The sequence below is a fragment of the Lycorma delicatula genome, chromosome 3 (assembly GCF_047948215.1).
Source record: "Lycorma delicatula isolate Av1 chromosome 3, ASM4794821v1, whole genome shotgun sequence".
NCBI lineage: Eukaryota > Metazoa > Arthropoda > Insecta > Hemiptera > Fulgoridae > Lycorma > Lycorma delicatula.
The window spans coordinates 141297398-141311958 of NC_134457.1; the positions used below are offsets into that span (position 1 = coordinate 141297398).

Here is a 14561-nt window from a genome sequence, read left to right on the forward strand (position 1 = left end):
AAAACATTCACATCCATCTCAGGAAATTTGCTGGATTCAGCCCACCCTGAAAGCAAATCTAGAAACCTTCATGTCTTTTAATTTCTCTTAATTTTTCACCACATCCTCACAAAATTTTTACTAAAACTGTCATTCCATCACTCTGTTGCTAAGTTGTTCAGCAAATGCAATAATTTTTAATTTAAATCCAGTGGTACAACAATTATACTTTATCATTGATTAAAGGGTATTGTGGTAGTTCCTTATTGTAAAGAAAAAGTACAAAATACGTGCTATAACTTGTTTATTGCCCAACAGACACTGAGAAACAAACAGATACACAATACTGGTCTGAGGAATGTCAACGATATATATCATGCCAACCTGACTTTTGTGAAAAAGAAAACTGAAGAATCATTCAATACAGAACAACAGCATTCATTCCTGCCAGTCTGGTGAACAATGTTACTAATTCTAACATATGTTAGAATTGCAAACAGAAAAAAAATGTTATTTTATTGTAAAAAAATTAAAATACCATTTTCTGACCTTCAGAAGTAGGGTAGGACACAATTATGTAGTAATAAAATAGTCTTTATAATAAAACTTTCTGACAAAACTCAAGCACATTTAAGACTCCAGTTTAAATTTAATTAGCTTTAACAAACATCTTTGTTTCTTCATAATAATTAAAATCTAACTCAAAAGCAAGGGATACATATTATTACTTTTTTTTTTCATTAAAGAGATTAAAGCCATTTTCAGATTAGTACAGACTTTTTTACTGAGTTTGTGATTAAGCTATAATTGACATTAAAACTAAAGGACAAAGGATAACATAATTTAATGGCAACAAACTGAGAACATTATTATTTATAAAGATGGAAATTAAATCAAAACAGGAATACCATTACCAGACCACTGTGAACTGACAGTCACTTGTTATCACTCTAATACTACATCCTTCACCACTCTTTATCTTATTTTTGAATTGAAGGTAATAAATAAATACCATGCAGGCCATTGCTCTTCAAAAAATAAATAATAAATGAATAAACTTTATAAGTCTGAAGAAAAGATAGCAAGGAATGATAGTGAAGGAGAGCAAAATTCCACAGGATTATATGGCCATGAAAGTAAGTACTTAAAAAAACATACCTGCAGCTGGGTCTAAGCTTCCATGATTGGCTCTTAATGTATGTAGTTCCTGAAAAGAGAAAAAAAAACATCATAAACTAGTGAACATTTTCAATTTGAAAAAAAAAATTATGATAAATTCACCTCATAAGTAAAAGGATTTTGAGTGCAAATAAGATATAAAATTTTAAAACATGAAAAATGCTACGTCTAGCTGAGATTCAGGTTGAAAACCTTCTGGATGAAAAACAAAGATGCTAACTCTCTGCCAATGGGGTCAACAAAAAGTTAATTACAATACTGTGTTCCAGGTTTCACTAGAATTCACATTCTGTACCTAGCCTAGTCGTATCCTTGAAAAACAAACCATGTAGAAAATAGTTTAATTTACATATAACACTGTAAAATTTAAATCATTTATAAATAACTTCTCTATAAGTTAGCATTACAATATGCGCTTTTTTAGATATTGCTTCCTCATGATCTTTCTACAAAAAAAAATAAATTTGTTACTAAATACTTGTAGTATTCTTGACTGTGATAAATCCATAGTAAAATTCTACTATTACAGTCTAATATTAATTCTAGCTTATGAAAATGATATCTAATTTTCAATAAATAATATTTTCTTTAAAAAATATAATAAGTAAATAATTAAAATCAAAATATTTTAATTTGTTCGAACTGTGAACAAAGTTTAAATAATTAATTTCATTCAATATAACCAATAGGATGTTCATCAAATTAAAAAATATTGTAGTGTTATTTAAACTAAAATAACTGAATTAATAATACATTCAACTACAATAATTTTTTCAATACACAAATTTACTCATTAACATTCAGTAATAAAAGAATTTTTTTAGTTTTTTGTTAATTTAAAAGAAATTCTAATTAATATCTTTAAAATTAACATTTCTAACCACTAGTGTATTAATTTCTTATTATATAATTTAATAATCGTGAAACTTTCATGACAATAGAAATGATTTCAATATAATCTTAAGACTTATGAAAATATAAAAATATTGTAAATAATCTAATGCTAAAATAAACATATTTATATAAATAAAGATTGCCAATGAGATAAGAAATAAAAATCTTTATACTACGATGATATAAATTAGAAAATATATACCTGCTATACAAAAAGAATACTGGAGTTTTATTTTATCGTATCTCTTGGATGAAGTGTACAGTGTGATTTTAAGGGAGAATCAAAGAGCAAAAAGGATAGATGTAGTTGCACACATGCCCGTTGACTGATTCCCTATCTTTCCATTTGACAGTGCCAGTTGTAAGATGGCAACTCCTGAACAGAAAGCATTCTGTGTTTTGCAGTTTGCTAAATCTGAATTTATAGTTACAGTTCAACATGTATTCCATAGTGTGTTTAACAAATTCTGTGTTCTACAGAATGTGTTTCATATGATAATCAAATTGAAACAACTCAATGTCTGTGTAAAAGGAAGATGACCAAGGTGACTGAAGAAAATGTTGAACGTGTCAGGGAATATTTCCTGCTTAGTCTATTTGTTACGAAGGCCAGCCACAAACTATCAATGCTGATGGCGAGAGTATGGAATGTTTTAAGGAAATGTTTATGTATGGATCCATACCATATACAGTTGTTACAGGCTTTGAAGCTTACTGACATGATGCTCTGCGTGCCGATTTCACAGTTGAAATGTTGCAGTATGAAAATGACAACTTTCTTGATCGTAGTGTGTTTTGTAATGAGTTAACATTTTATCTTAGAGCCAAAGTTAACACACTGGGTAACTCTGCATGGGATCAATGGCATTTTCCCCAACACTGGATTGATTGGCATGGACCTAATGACAGAGGGAATTTCTCCTTACACTTGTAGAGAGAAACTTTAAGTATTACGCTTTCATTTCATCTGTGATTCATTACTGTAGGTTAAGTTAAGAAAAATTAAATAGCTTCAAAAACTGATATACTATTATGTACATCCTGAATATGTATTTATAAGTGTTTTATATAAATTGATAAGTTTTAAGTTTTGCTGTTTGGTGTATTTATAGGCGATTTTTGTGAATTAAGTGCAACACACACACACACACACACACACACAATATAAATAAGAATGCATACATGAAATATCAAATATTTAACAATTGACAACTACAGTGATTACTAAAATCTTAACTTTTAACACTTTGATAATTATCATCAATCTTATACACATCACTTTCGTTTAGACATTTGCAGCACTCTGAATTTTAGAATTAAGATGAGTCTAGTGTGTCCAGAAATGATCAAAAATGAATACCCAGTCAACGCAGTTATGTTTAAAAATTAATAGTAGCTAATTAATTTAATACAGAAAATGGCATAATTTTTTAATTTTTTTTTCAGCAAATAAATCGGATATATTATCATGAACTGTCTACCAGAAAACAAAGGATAAAAAAAATCAATAACCTAAAATAAACAAAAATTTGTATATTACATATATGATACAACAAGAGAATAGTGTGCTGGTAATGTTAACACAATTGATTAGATTTAAATCAGAGTATAAAATGGTACAAATGTATATGCACATAAATTTATTTAGATATTTATATTAAATTTTTTATAGTCCATTTTTCTTTCTTCCTCCTCTGTACATTAAATAATTACATATAATATAATATTCTTTCAGCCCCTGGAGAGTGCAGAATTAGAGAACACTCTTACCTTTACTTTTTCATGTTCAAAATGTTTTTGGGCCTAAGCCCATCTTCAATGATGTTTTTTAATAATTCTTATTTTTTACATTTACACATAAAATTATAGCTTTTTACTCTTATTTTGTAAAAATTGTTAATTGAAAAAAAAAATTTAAAACATTTTTAAATTCAGAACAAATATTTGTTCATTCAAGAGAATGAAAAAGTATTGCTCTAACTATTTGAATAGTTAGTGTACAAATAATAATAATTTTTTTAAATGTTTTAAATTTTTTTATCAATTAATAATTTTTACAAAATAAAAGTAAAACGCTATAATTTAATGTGTAAATGTAAAAAATAAGAATTATTAAAAAAAACATCACTGAAGATGGGCTTAGGCCCAAATATGTTTTGAACATGAAAAAGTAAAGTGTTCTCTAATTCTGTACTTTGTGGAGGCTGAAAATATATTATGCATATATATATATAATACATACATACACACACAAATTAATATAACAGTAATTTTCCAGAACTGACCAGTTTTTGTTAAATCTCCTTACCTTTATTTAATAATAGTAGGTCTTAAAGAAAAAATTTACTGTAAATGGAGATTATAAAACATTTACAGTCACAATCATAATAAAATAAGAGTTCACTTCTTAAAAATTCTATTCAAATAATTTATTTCCACAAATACCAAAACGACTCTTAAAATTGGCACAAAGAATGTAATTTGGGAAAATTTAAGAATTCATATAATTCTTGGATCAGGACTTTCAGAAACTCTATTTGGTTTTTTATAGAATTCGCAATAATCAAGTACCTGTAAGAATTCTTTGCCACCACGTTTCTCTAATGCTTGCCCAACTTCACCCATCATTGCAAACGAGCTATTTGTAGGATGTACTACTGCATCAGCTGACATGTTAGTTATATCTCCTTGAACTAGTGATAACTAAAAACAAAAATTATTTATAAAATACATAATAAGACATAAGAAACTTAGAAACAGTTATCAGTATAAATTGAGAAGCAAAGCAATATAAAAAAGAATCATAAAAATTTACCAATAGCCTTTGATTTTCTCATTAAAACATATTGTAAGGAATCTGAAAAACAGGTTTAAGAAGAAATTTTTTCAAGAAACATCTTTTAAATAATCGAAAATGATGAAACAATACTGTAAATATGAGGGTCATTCAATAAGTTCTTAGAAAAAATTTGAAAAACAAATTATTTTGTGTAGATTTTTTTTTTTGTTTTTCAACATAATCTTTTAACTCCATACACTCTTCCAAGCATTTCTCCAACTTTTTTAAGCTAACCAAAAAATAGGATTTTGGAAGGTCCTCAAAATAAGCATCTGTTATGTCGAATGAGGAGCAATGAGCTCCTCATTCGACGTAAACCGTTGCCTGCCGAGCTATTTTTCAAGTTTGGAAATAAAAAAAAAAGACTGGGGACCAAATCTGGTGAATATGGTGGATGTTGTAACAATTCCAACTTTAATTCCATAATTTTGGCCATCAAAACTGCACAGGTGTGCACCCGTGCAGTGTCTTGATGGAAAACAATCTTTTTCTTTATTACATGAAGACAGTTTTTCTTGATTTCTTCGCTCAACTGGTACAATAATGACGCATAATACTCTCCTGTTATTGTTTGTCCTTTTTCCAAGTAATTAGTGTAGATGATACCACGAGCATCCCAAAAAACCATGGCCACCACCTTGCCAGCCAATTTCATCGTCTTTGCCTTCTTTGAAGCCCGTTCGCCTTAAAAAAAACCCACTGTTTTGATTGTTCCTTTGTCTCTGTATCTGAAGTGTAGTAGTGTATCCATGTTTTGTCCACAGTTATGTACCAACGCAGAAACATCATCATAGTTTAACAGTATGCGATTCATTATTCACTAATCTAAACAAATATGAATAGTTGCATCAAACTATTGAAATGATAAACTACAATGATTAATTTTGTTCATTAGTTCTGCAATCTTATTTCTCATAATTCATTTAGATATTTAATTTTTAGTAAAGAATAAATAGAGTTCAACACAATTTTTAAAGTTTTTATTTCAGATTTCAATTATTGCAAAGAAAATTTAATTTTAACATGTAAAAATGTTCATTTAAAATTAATTACAGATTCATGAATTAATAAATGATTAATGTTGTAATTTCAGATTTACCGAAATAAGTATTTTATTTGCTTTTTGCTTTATCACTGTTATTACAATAAATAATAATGATTACATTCAGTTATTAACTTATACACACAGCATGATTCAGAATTGCATGGCAACACTTTGAGAGCTGATTTGGAAAACAAGCAAATTAGTTCCTAATAAAAATATGTCCAGACTGATGTACGGCAATTGAAATATTTTTTCCTGATTCCTGCTTCAAGGGTAAAATAAAGCCGTGGTGGAAAACTTGGGATCCACTGAAATTTTTAAGGGTCAAATTTATTGGTTTTAAGTGTTTTTTTGGATTGAAAAATTTGTAAAAGGTGTCCCAGAACTGTATTTCAAGTAATTTCGGATATCACTGCTGTTGAATTTTCATCACAAAACCCAAATTATTGGAGTAAAAAAATGATTTTTTTAGGTTTGCTGCAAATTAAATTTATAAATGATCCTATAACTTGTACTAAAAATGAAAAGTTATTTTGTCCTAAGTAAGCTTATTATTATTTTTTATAATACCACTAATCTTTAAATTTAATTAGGAAAATTGTAAAACCAACGGTTTCTATTTATAGCTTGAAAAGGAAACACCCAAAGGCATCAGCTCTGGCTCTAACTCAACCACTTCCACAAATACTTTACTAGGTATTAACAGTAGGTTTTTTCAGGGATTTATAAGATGGGTGTTTGTAAGATAAAATGGAAAAAACAACTTTTTTTTAACAATCTTCTGTTCAAAACCAAATGTAATCAATTGCTACATTCCATAACTATAAATATATAGATTAAAAATTCATTAAATATACCTTCTGTCCAAGGAAAAGTTTCTTTTCTGACAAAATAGTGACAGCAACAGGACTTGAACTAGACAAATCTTTAATCCTTCCAGTTTTTCCTTTAACACCCTTTACTAAAAATTACAAAACAAGACAAAAAATTATAAGGCTATCAAAAATAATTCCTGTACATTATTAGTAAATTAATAATAATATAAAGCATTAACACACATAAAATTATAATGATTGCTCTACAAAATACAAAACAATAAATATTCAGAATTGTTCACTTAATGCTGTTTTAGTTTATGCATATGAACAAAATAAATTTTTTTCTGGAAAATTAGCAATTTCAACAATAAATCCATAATCCAGTTATATAATACAATTTTAATTATTATTTAAAAAATTAAGTAATATAAATTTTTTTTTGCAATTTTACACAAACCAACTTGGCTAGTCCTGCAGTTTTCCTTATGTCTATGAATAAACTCAAACTAATTGATAAACTGAAGGATTATAGGCAGAATGGTAGATAGAATCTTCTTACAACTTGATAGTTCAACTATAAAATTTACAATCTAGAGTAGGGATGGATAGAAAATATAATAGAAGATACAACAGAATAGTTCCTAGGGAAATCAAAGTTAGCACTAGTTAACCGAGTGAACATTTACAACTGGTAATATAATGGGCGATATCAATAGTCAATCAAATAATTAGGTGGAAATTAATTAACTACTCATACTAGTACTGTATTACTCATACAGTACCTTTTACACTGTAAAATTAAATACTGATGAACTCACTTTTGACTTAATGTCCTTTAATCAAATAATATAATGACAGAACATGCATTTACCAATATAAAAATAACAGCTGCGGAAAAAATATGTAATTATATGTTAATTTATTTGAAAACTTGTAACATAGAAATTAATAATAACTTAAAATAAATTTATTACCATTAGCAGGAGATGATGGATTTCCAAGGGTAAATGCAACCTGCTTCTTGTGTAATATAGGTTTTGTAGCAATAGGTTTTTTGTAAGGTACAGTAAGTGGCATGTTATTTCCTACAACAAATTTTCCACCTCTCTTTTTAGCTAGAAGTTCTGGATGAATTTTTGGGAGTACTCCCCCTGATGCTATTATTACATTTTTTAAAAGCTGAAATAGAAAAATAATTCTCATTATAACAATATAGTCAAATTAATGTACTAACAGCAAACATGATAAGAATACACTGATTATTAATTTTCTTATATTTTAAACTAAATTAGGTCTTAATGAAAAGTTACTCTCTATCTTGTACAATTAATTTTTCAACCTACTGTTAACAAAATAAGAAAAACAATAAATCTAGAAATAAATAGTAATGCTCTTGGGAAAAGCAATCTTCAATGCCTAATACCGGTTTTTGGCAAATTACTTCTACTACTTTCTGGTACAAATTCATAAGGAATGATACTTTTGGCACCAAAACCTGCAATCAGCATTGTTTCTCTCATAATTTTTGAGTTTTTGGTTTCTTTAAAGTCAACTAAGTGTCACTTAGACATTTTGTTGTTAGATCATACATGAAGCACCAATTTTTATTACCCATTAAAATTCGCTTTAAAAGATTTCTATTGTTATATTAATCATTAAGAATTAACATAAGACTATGAAGCATGTTGATGGTATTGTACTTGCATAAAACGAAGAAGAAAAAAATGTGCAGGCACTCTCCTTTATTTCTTTTATTTTCTTTCCTTTACATAAGACTAAAATCTTACATTCCATCACTATATTATTTCCTGTCATGTTAGCTAACATTGTAAGACTCAAAATTTGACATTCAGCCAAAATTTCCCAAATAAATTCTGTTAATTTCTGTGTTTGCCAAGTTGAAGGGTAACTTGTCATTCTCTATTGATTCTCATCTTCTTTGAACCATCAATGCCACTCAACAGTTGTTTTCAGAAAATTTCTTCAGTATATGCAATTTTAAAGTTTTCAGATATTTCAGTAATTGACTTTGTAACTTTAAACAAAATGTAATTCTGCTTGTCTTAAGTTATATTTTTAAATTAAAAATACAAACAAAAACAAACCTCACCACAACAACTGGAATTCACAAATTCCCCAATTTCACACATCCTACACAATTCCAAAAAATAATACATTTAATGGAATATGATATGACAATTAAAGCAGTTATGCCAATTAAAAATTAAATGTGCATGTGTAATGAGGCTTGAAATTTCAAAAACTACTGTTTGTGACCAATGTATATTTTTGTAGACTGGGGCTTATGAACTGACCTCATTAGAGAAGTGTTACAAGAATTACAGATGTAATTCAGACTTGAGTGAGGAAATAGTAATAGCTATAAAAGAGTATCATATGCCTGCTGCAGATGACTTTTATCAAGTAAGTATTACTCCTTAATTTACTTGAGAAAAGGAATTACTCATATAAATTTATAGGTTGTAATCAAGGGATTACAACCTATACAATACTAACTTAATGAAGTATTTTGTACACTGTAATCTATTAAAAAATTTTCTATGCATTCAAGTTTACAAACAAACAATTTTACAGGCAAATTAAAATTTAAATTTAAAGATCAACCTAGATTGTTAATAAAATGAAAAATAATAAGAACAGAATGTTTCAAAGCTAACTTATTATTATTTAGCCATAAAGCACAGAGACAATGCTTTAAGTAATTAAGCTTCTAAAAAGAAAGTTGTTATTTTTGGATGTAGTTAAAGGGAAACTCATGATTTGAATATGGTAGATTAATTTCTGTACACAAGTAGAGGGACTGTGAAGAGCACTGACTACATTTTGTGCAACAAGTGCCTGAAATGTACAAGTTTATTTATACCTTTAAACTATATATCATTTTACTGAAATCATAACAAAATTACCAAATGTAATTCTTCATCATTAGCCACTGCCAACAGAATATGACGAGGAGTTACTCTCCCTTTTTTATTATCTCGTGCAGCATTTCCTGCCAACTCCAAAACTTCAGCTGTAAAAAAAAAAAAAAATAATCGGGCATCAATTAAAAGAATGTCAAAAAAATTACAGAATTTAAGCTAATAATATGGTCAGATCAAAAAACATGCTAATGATTCAGTTAAGGTTCAATTGTATTAATTATTTTATTTTGTAAAATATTACAAAATAATAAATGTAATAACATTTATTTTTAATATTATTATTATTATTATTATTTTTATTAGATACATCCTTCAGAACACAGGCACCACTACAAAATTTTTCAACTTGAAAACAGAAATTTTAGATTTTAGAAAGGAGTAATTTATATATTATTTTACCTAAATGTGTCTGTCCAAAAATCTTAAACTGTGAAAAATCTAACTAACTTACTAAATTTATAATTTTAACATAAAATTATGTTAAAAAACCAACATTGTATACCAAGGCTGGGGTCATTGTACACAGTAATATTGTAACAGATATTTAGATCTTGTATTTTTTATTATTATATATTATCTTACTTGTATATTTATTTAGATCAAATTAAAATTATGACAGTTTCTGAAATTGTTGATAGATCTTTTACCCCTTAGAGGAAGTTTATTATAATACTTTATAACAAGAGTGTTTTTCAAAAGCAGCAGTTCTGTTCAGTGGAAATTTATCTATATGGTGGGTATTGTAATTGTAATTTTCAGATAGAAGTATAAATTTAGATTGATTGGACTTACAAAAGATAATTATATTAAATAAATAAATGCCAGGAAATGTTAATATGTTTAATGTCTAAAATTGGGCTTGCAAAAATGGATGACACGATTGCCATGAACAACTTTTTTTTGTTTTATAATTACATTGTGACTGTTCACTGATGAATCCCAAAAAATTACTCTAAAGTTAACAATGAATATTAATAACCATTGATTAAAGAGCTAATATTTAAATAATGGGGCATGGATAAGATTGCAAAAAAAGATCTTATTTAGTATTTTTGTAAGTTGGGTTATATTTCCTTTGACATCAGTCCCTTATTCACAACAATATCAAGAAATGAAATTTCTGGTACTGAATCTATACCTAATTCAGTTAGCTTATACAGTTCAAGAAAACAGACTGTGCGTAAGCACAGTCTGTTTGAATTGGCCACTTGAACACTCTTACGATTTGAATTGGCCACCTGAACACTCTTACGAGTGTTCAGGTGGCCAATTCACATGCATTCTGTATATCCTGATGCATATAAAAGAAATATGTGACGTTAATACTCAGTAAACACAAGCTATTATATTTTACAAAAAATATATACATATATTTTTAATTTTATATAAATTAAGACATGTTACATCTTCAATACCATACCATCTTTTAAGCATTTCTATACCACTTATCTGATTGCGATGAAACTTTGGTGAGTTGTGTGCCCACCCACAAAGGTTTCTGAATTAGTTTGGACCCGCCAGGTGGGGATGGGGTCGAGATATTTCAAAAATTGTATTATGGTCCAATTTGGCTCATATTCAGAATATGTGTTACTTACATAACACTTACATTCTTTCCACTTACATGTAAAGAAATACCTTTGTAAAAAATGGACTCGCTAGATGGCGCTGGGGTTGAAATATTTGAAAAAATTGCATTTATGGTGTGATTTGCCTCATATTCAGAATATATATTAGTTATATAAAAAGAAATATTTTTGCAAAAATGGAACCGCTAGGTGGCACTGGGGTCGAAATATTTCAAAAAATTGTATAATGGACCGATTTGGCTCATATTTGAAACATATATAAGTTACATGAAAAGAAAACTTTTTGCAAAAACTATACCTGCTAGGTGGCAATGGTGTCGAGTTATTTACGAAAAAGACAAACAAATATATAAAGACTTTTTTCTTTTATATATATAAAAGGCAATGTTCATATGTGTGTCTGCTATAGAAAAAAACTACTGGACCGATTTACGTGCAGGGGAAAACGGGAGAAAGGGAAAAAGATAAAGGGGGAAAGATGAAAAATAAAAAAGAGAATTAGGAAAAAATGGAAAATTGGATAGGGAGAAAAGGAAAATTGGAAAAGGGGAAATGAGGAAAAAGAGAAAGGAAATAGGGGAATGGGAATACCGGGAAATTGGGGAGGGAAAATAGGGGGAAATGGAAATGATGAAAGAGCAAAAAGGGAAAAGGGGTTAATGTGAAATGTTAAACTTTCAATTTCGTAATGTTTTATCAAACTTTCAAAATTGTGTTCATTTAATCTATATATATACTCAAATCTAGCAATAGCGAAGCATTCCGGGTATGCAAGTATACAAATAAAAATGAATGTTTATCCCATATGCGTTCCTATACCAATCATCCAAATGCGATGAAACTTTGGTGAGTTATGCACACGCCCGCGAAGGTTTCTGAATCAGTTTGGACCTGCTAGATGGCTCTGGGATCGAGATATTTCAAAAAATTGTATTTATGGTCTGATTGGGCTCATATTCAGAATGTGTTACTTAAATGGAAAGAAATAAAAGAAATAACTCTGGAGAAAAATGGGCCGTCAGATGGCCCTGTAGTTGTAAAAATTTGGAAAAATTCCATTTATGGTGCGATTTGCCTCATATTCATTATGTATATAATTTACGTAAAAATAAATATTTTTGCGAAAAATGGAGCCGCTAGGTGGCACTGGGATCGAGATATTTCAAAAAATTGTATAATGGACCGATTTGTGTCATATTCAGAATATATATTAGTTACGTGAAAAGAAATATTTCTGCGAAAAATGAAAAAAGGGAAATAGGAAGAAAAGGAAAAATGGGAAGGTTAGATTTTGTGTTCCATAATGTTCAGTTTTTAATGCTTTATAAAACTTTCATTTGTGTTCATTAAATCTACACATATATATACTGAAATCTACCAATGGTGAAGCATTACCGGGTCAGCTAGTTATCAATAAATATTTCTTATCTTGTTCGAGACATCTGATAACCCATGGGAATTTTATTCATTAAAAATGTTTATTGTTACATAGTTTCCTTATGTTTTTTATGAGTTATGAAATACTCAAATATCCATTAATAGTAAAAGTTCACTAATATTTTGGATTAAATTTCTACGACAATAAACAAACAATAAATTAAATTTAGTTTTCACCATCTGATTGTGAGAAATCCATATCGTTGTCAATATTAAGAGATACAATGAGAAGCTAAATTTTGTTTTCTTCTATATTATCAAATTCCCAGTAATTTGTTTCAACAGCAGCCGTTACAAGTTTTATACAGTTTTTCCATTCCTGCTGGCCTGTTTCATTGATGGCTTTTAGGCATAAATTTCTAACATATAAATATACAAATATTTTAAAAGTAGTATTTTCTGATGCTATGTAACTTTTGATTTATCCCCAAATTAACTCAACTGGGTTGAGTTCACAATGATTGGGAGATAATCAAAGCATGGTTTTACTACTAGATCTTGCAAACTCCTCAGTTTTATACATATTAAAATTACTTTTATGAAAAAAAGCCCTTTGCAACAATTGGGCAAAGTCAATAAGATCATCCTCTTCACAAATCAAACCTTTTGAACTACAACACATTTTGATATTCTTTTTCCAAGACAACGCAGGAATTTTTTCCATTTTACATGAATGATAAGGGGCGTTAATCTAAGGCAATTCACAAATTATATTCTAGAAGAGATAACATATTACTAAACCATTTCTCAAAAGATGTTTCTCGTTATCATAATCTTCTATAGATTTAGATTAACAAATCCAAGACCACCATTGATAAACCCAGTATCACTATCGATATGTGTAATAATGACATGTCTACCTTTACCTTTAAGTCTGGAGCCTTATTATTGATTGATAAGCCACACAGAAAGGCTTCTTTTGACGAATTCACAGCTTTATCTTTCCAAATGAAACTTTTCGTGGGGCCTTAGTTGACCCAAGTTTCATCCGTATAATATATTCTAAAGCCTTCTTGCCTCATTTTTTTATTTTAATGAACTAATGTCTTCGCCATATAACGTTATCATCCCTGTCAGTTAAAATATTTTCCCGGCCCCAGTTTTCATATTTAAAATTTATACTTTTTAATAATTCATAGAATGTTTTTTTTTACAAATTTGGTAGATTGTTATTGTCATTTACTGCTTGTAACATTTTGTATAGTGTAGGCAGTTCATTTTGAAAATAAAATTTGTGTACTTTTTATGAATCGCATTTTTGCTGAATTTGTCAACTTTTTCTTCAGTTGAGGTGTGGGGGTTTTGTTTTCTTAGGAGACTGTAATTCATTAGTAGATTTATACTGATGAATCACACTGTATACTGAAACATGACAACTTCAACATCCAAAATCAACACCTTTGGATTACTCTGTATTCGCTTATGTAAGCATTTTAAATTATGTATTTTTTCACATGATGGAAAAAGGGATTTTTATTGCAGCCTTTTATCAGAAGGGATATCAATAATTGTGCACTATTATCAGCTAAATGTATCAGGCATGATGTCAGAATAACGGTATAACTCAATTCATATAGACACAAATCTAAGAATACTCTCACATTCCAGTGAACTCAAAAAATTGTATTATATTAACTTTAAATAACATAGAGTAAATAAATAGGTAATATCAACAGAAAAATTGAACACAAGAACAAAATATGAAAAGATAAAATAAAATATCATATGAAAAGATCAAGGGGTTTAATAGAACTGAGGAGAAATAATATTATAAACGTTTGATTACACGACTACTGTATGACTAAATTATATAGTGAAGTGACTAATATATGAGTA

At 28.6% G+C, this 14561-nt stretch overlaps 1 protein-coding gene across 5 annotated transcripts in view; it reads right to left on the reverse strand.

Moving 5' to 3' along the window:
- LOC142322057 (core histone macro-H2A.1-like) overlaps positions 1-14561 on the reverse strand; it is a 46949-nt gene that overhangs the window by 25483 nt on the left and 6905 nt on the right. For all 5 annotated transcript variants that reach the window (XM_075360688.1, XM_075360687.1, XM_075360689.1 and 2 more), the window contains exons 2-6: positions 9682-9788; positions 7729-7933; positions 6794-6897; positions 4624-4755; positions 1138-1186 (exon numbers count right to left, since the gene is read on the reverse strand). In XM_075360688.1, the coding sequence (XP_075216803.1) occupies positions 1138-1186; positions 4624-4755; positions 6794-6897; positions 7729-7933; positions 9682-9788 (597 nt within the window). The remainder of the gene's footprint in view (positions 1-1137; positions 1187-4623; positions 4756-6793; positions 6898-7728; positions 7934-9681; positions 9789-14561) is intronic.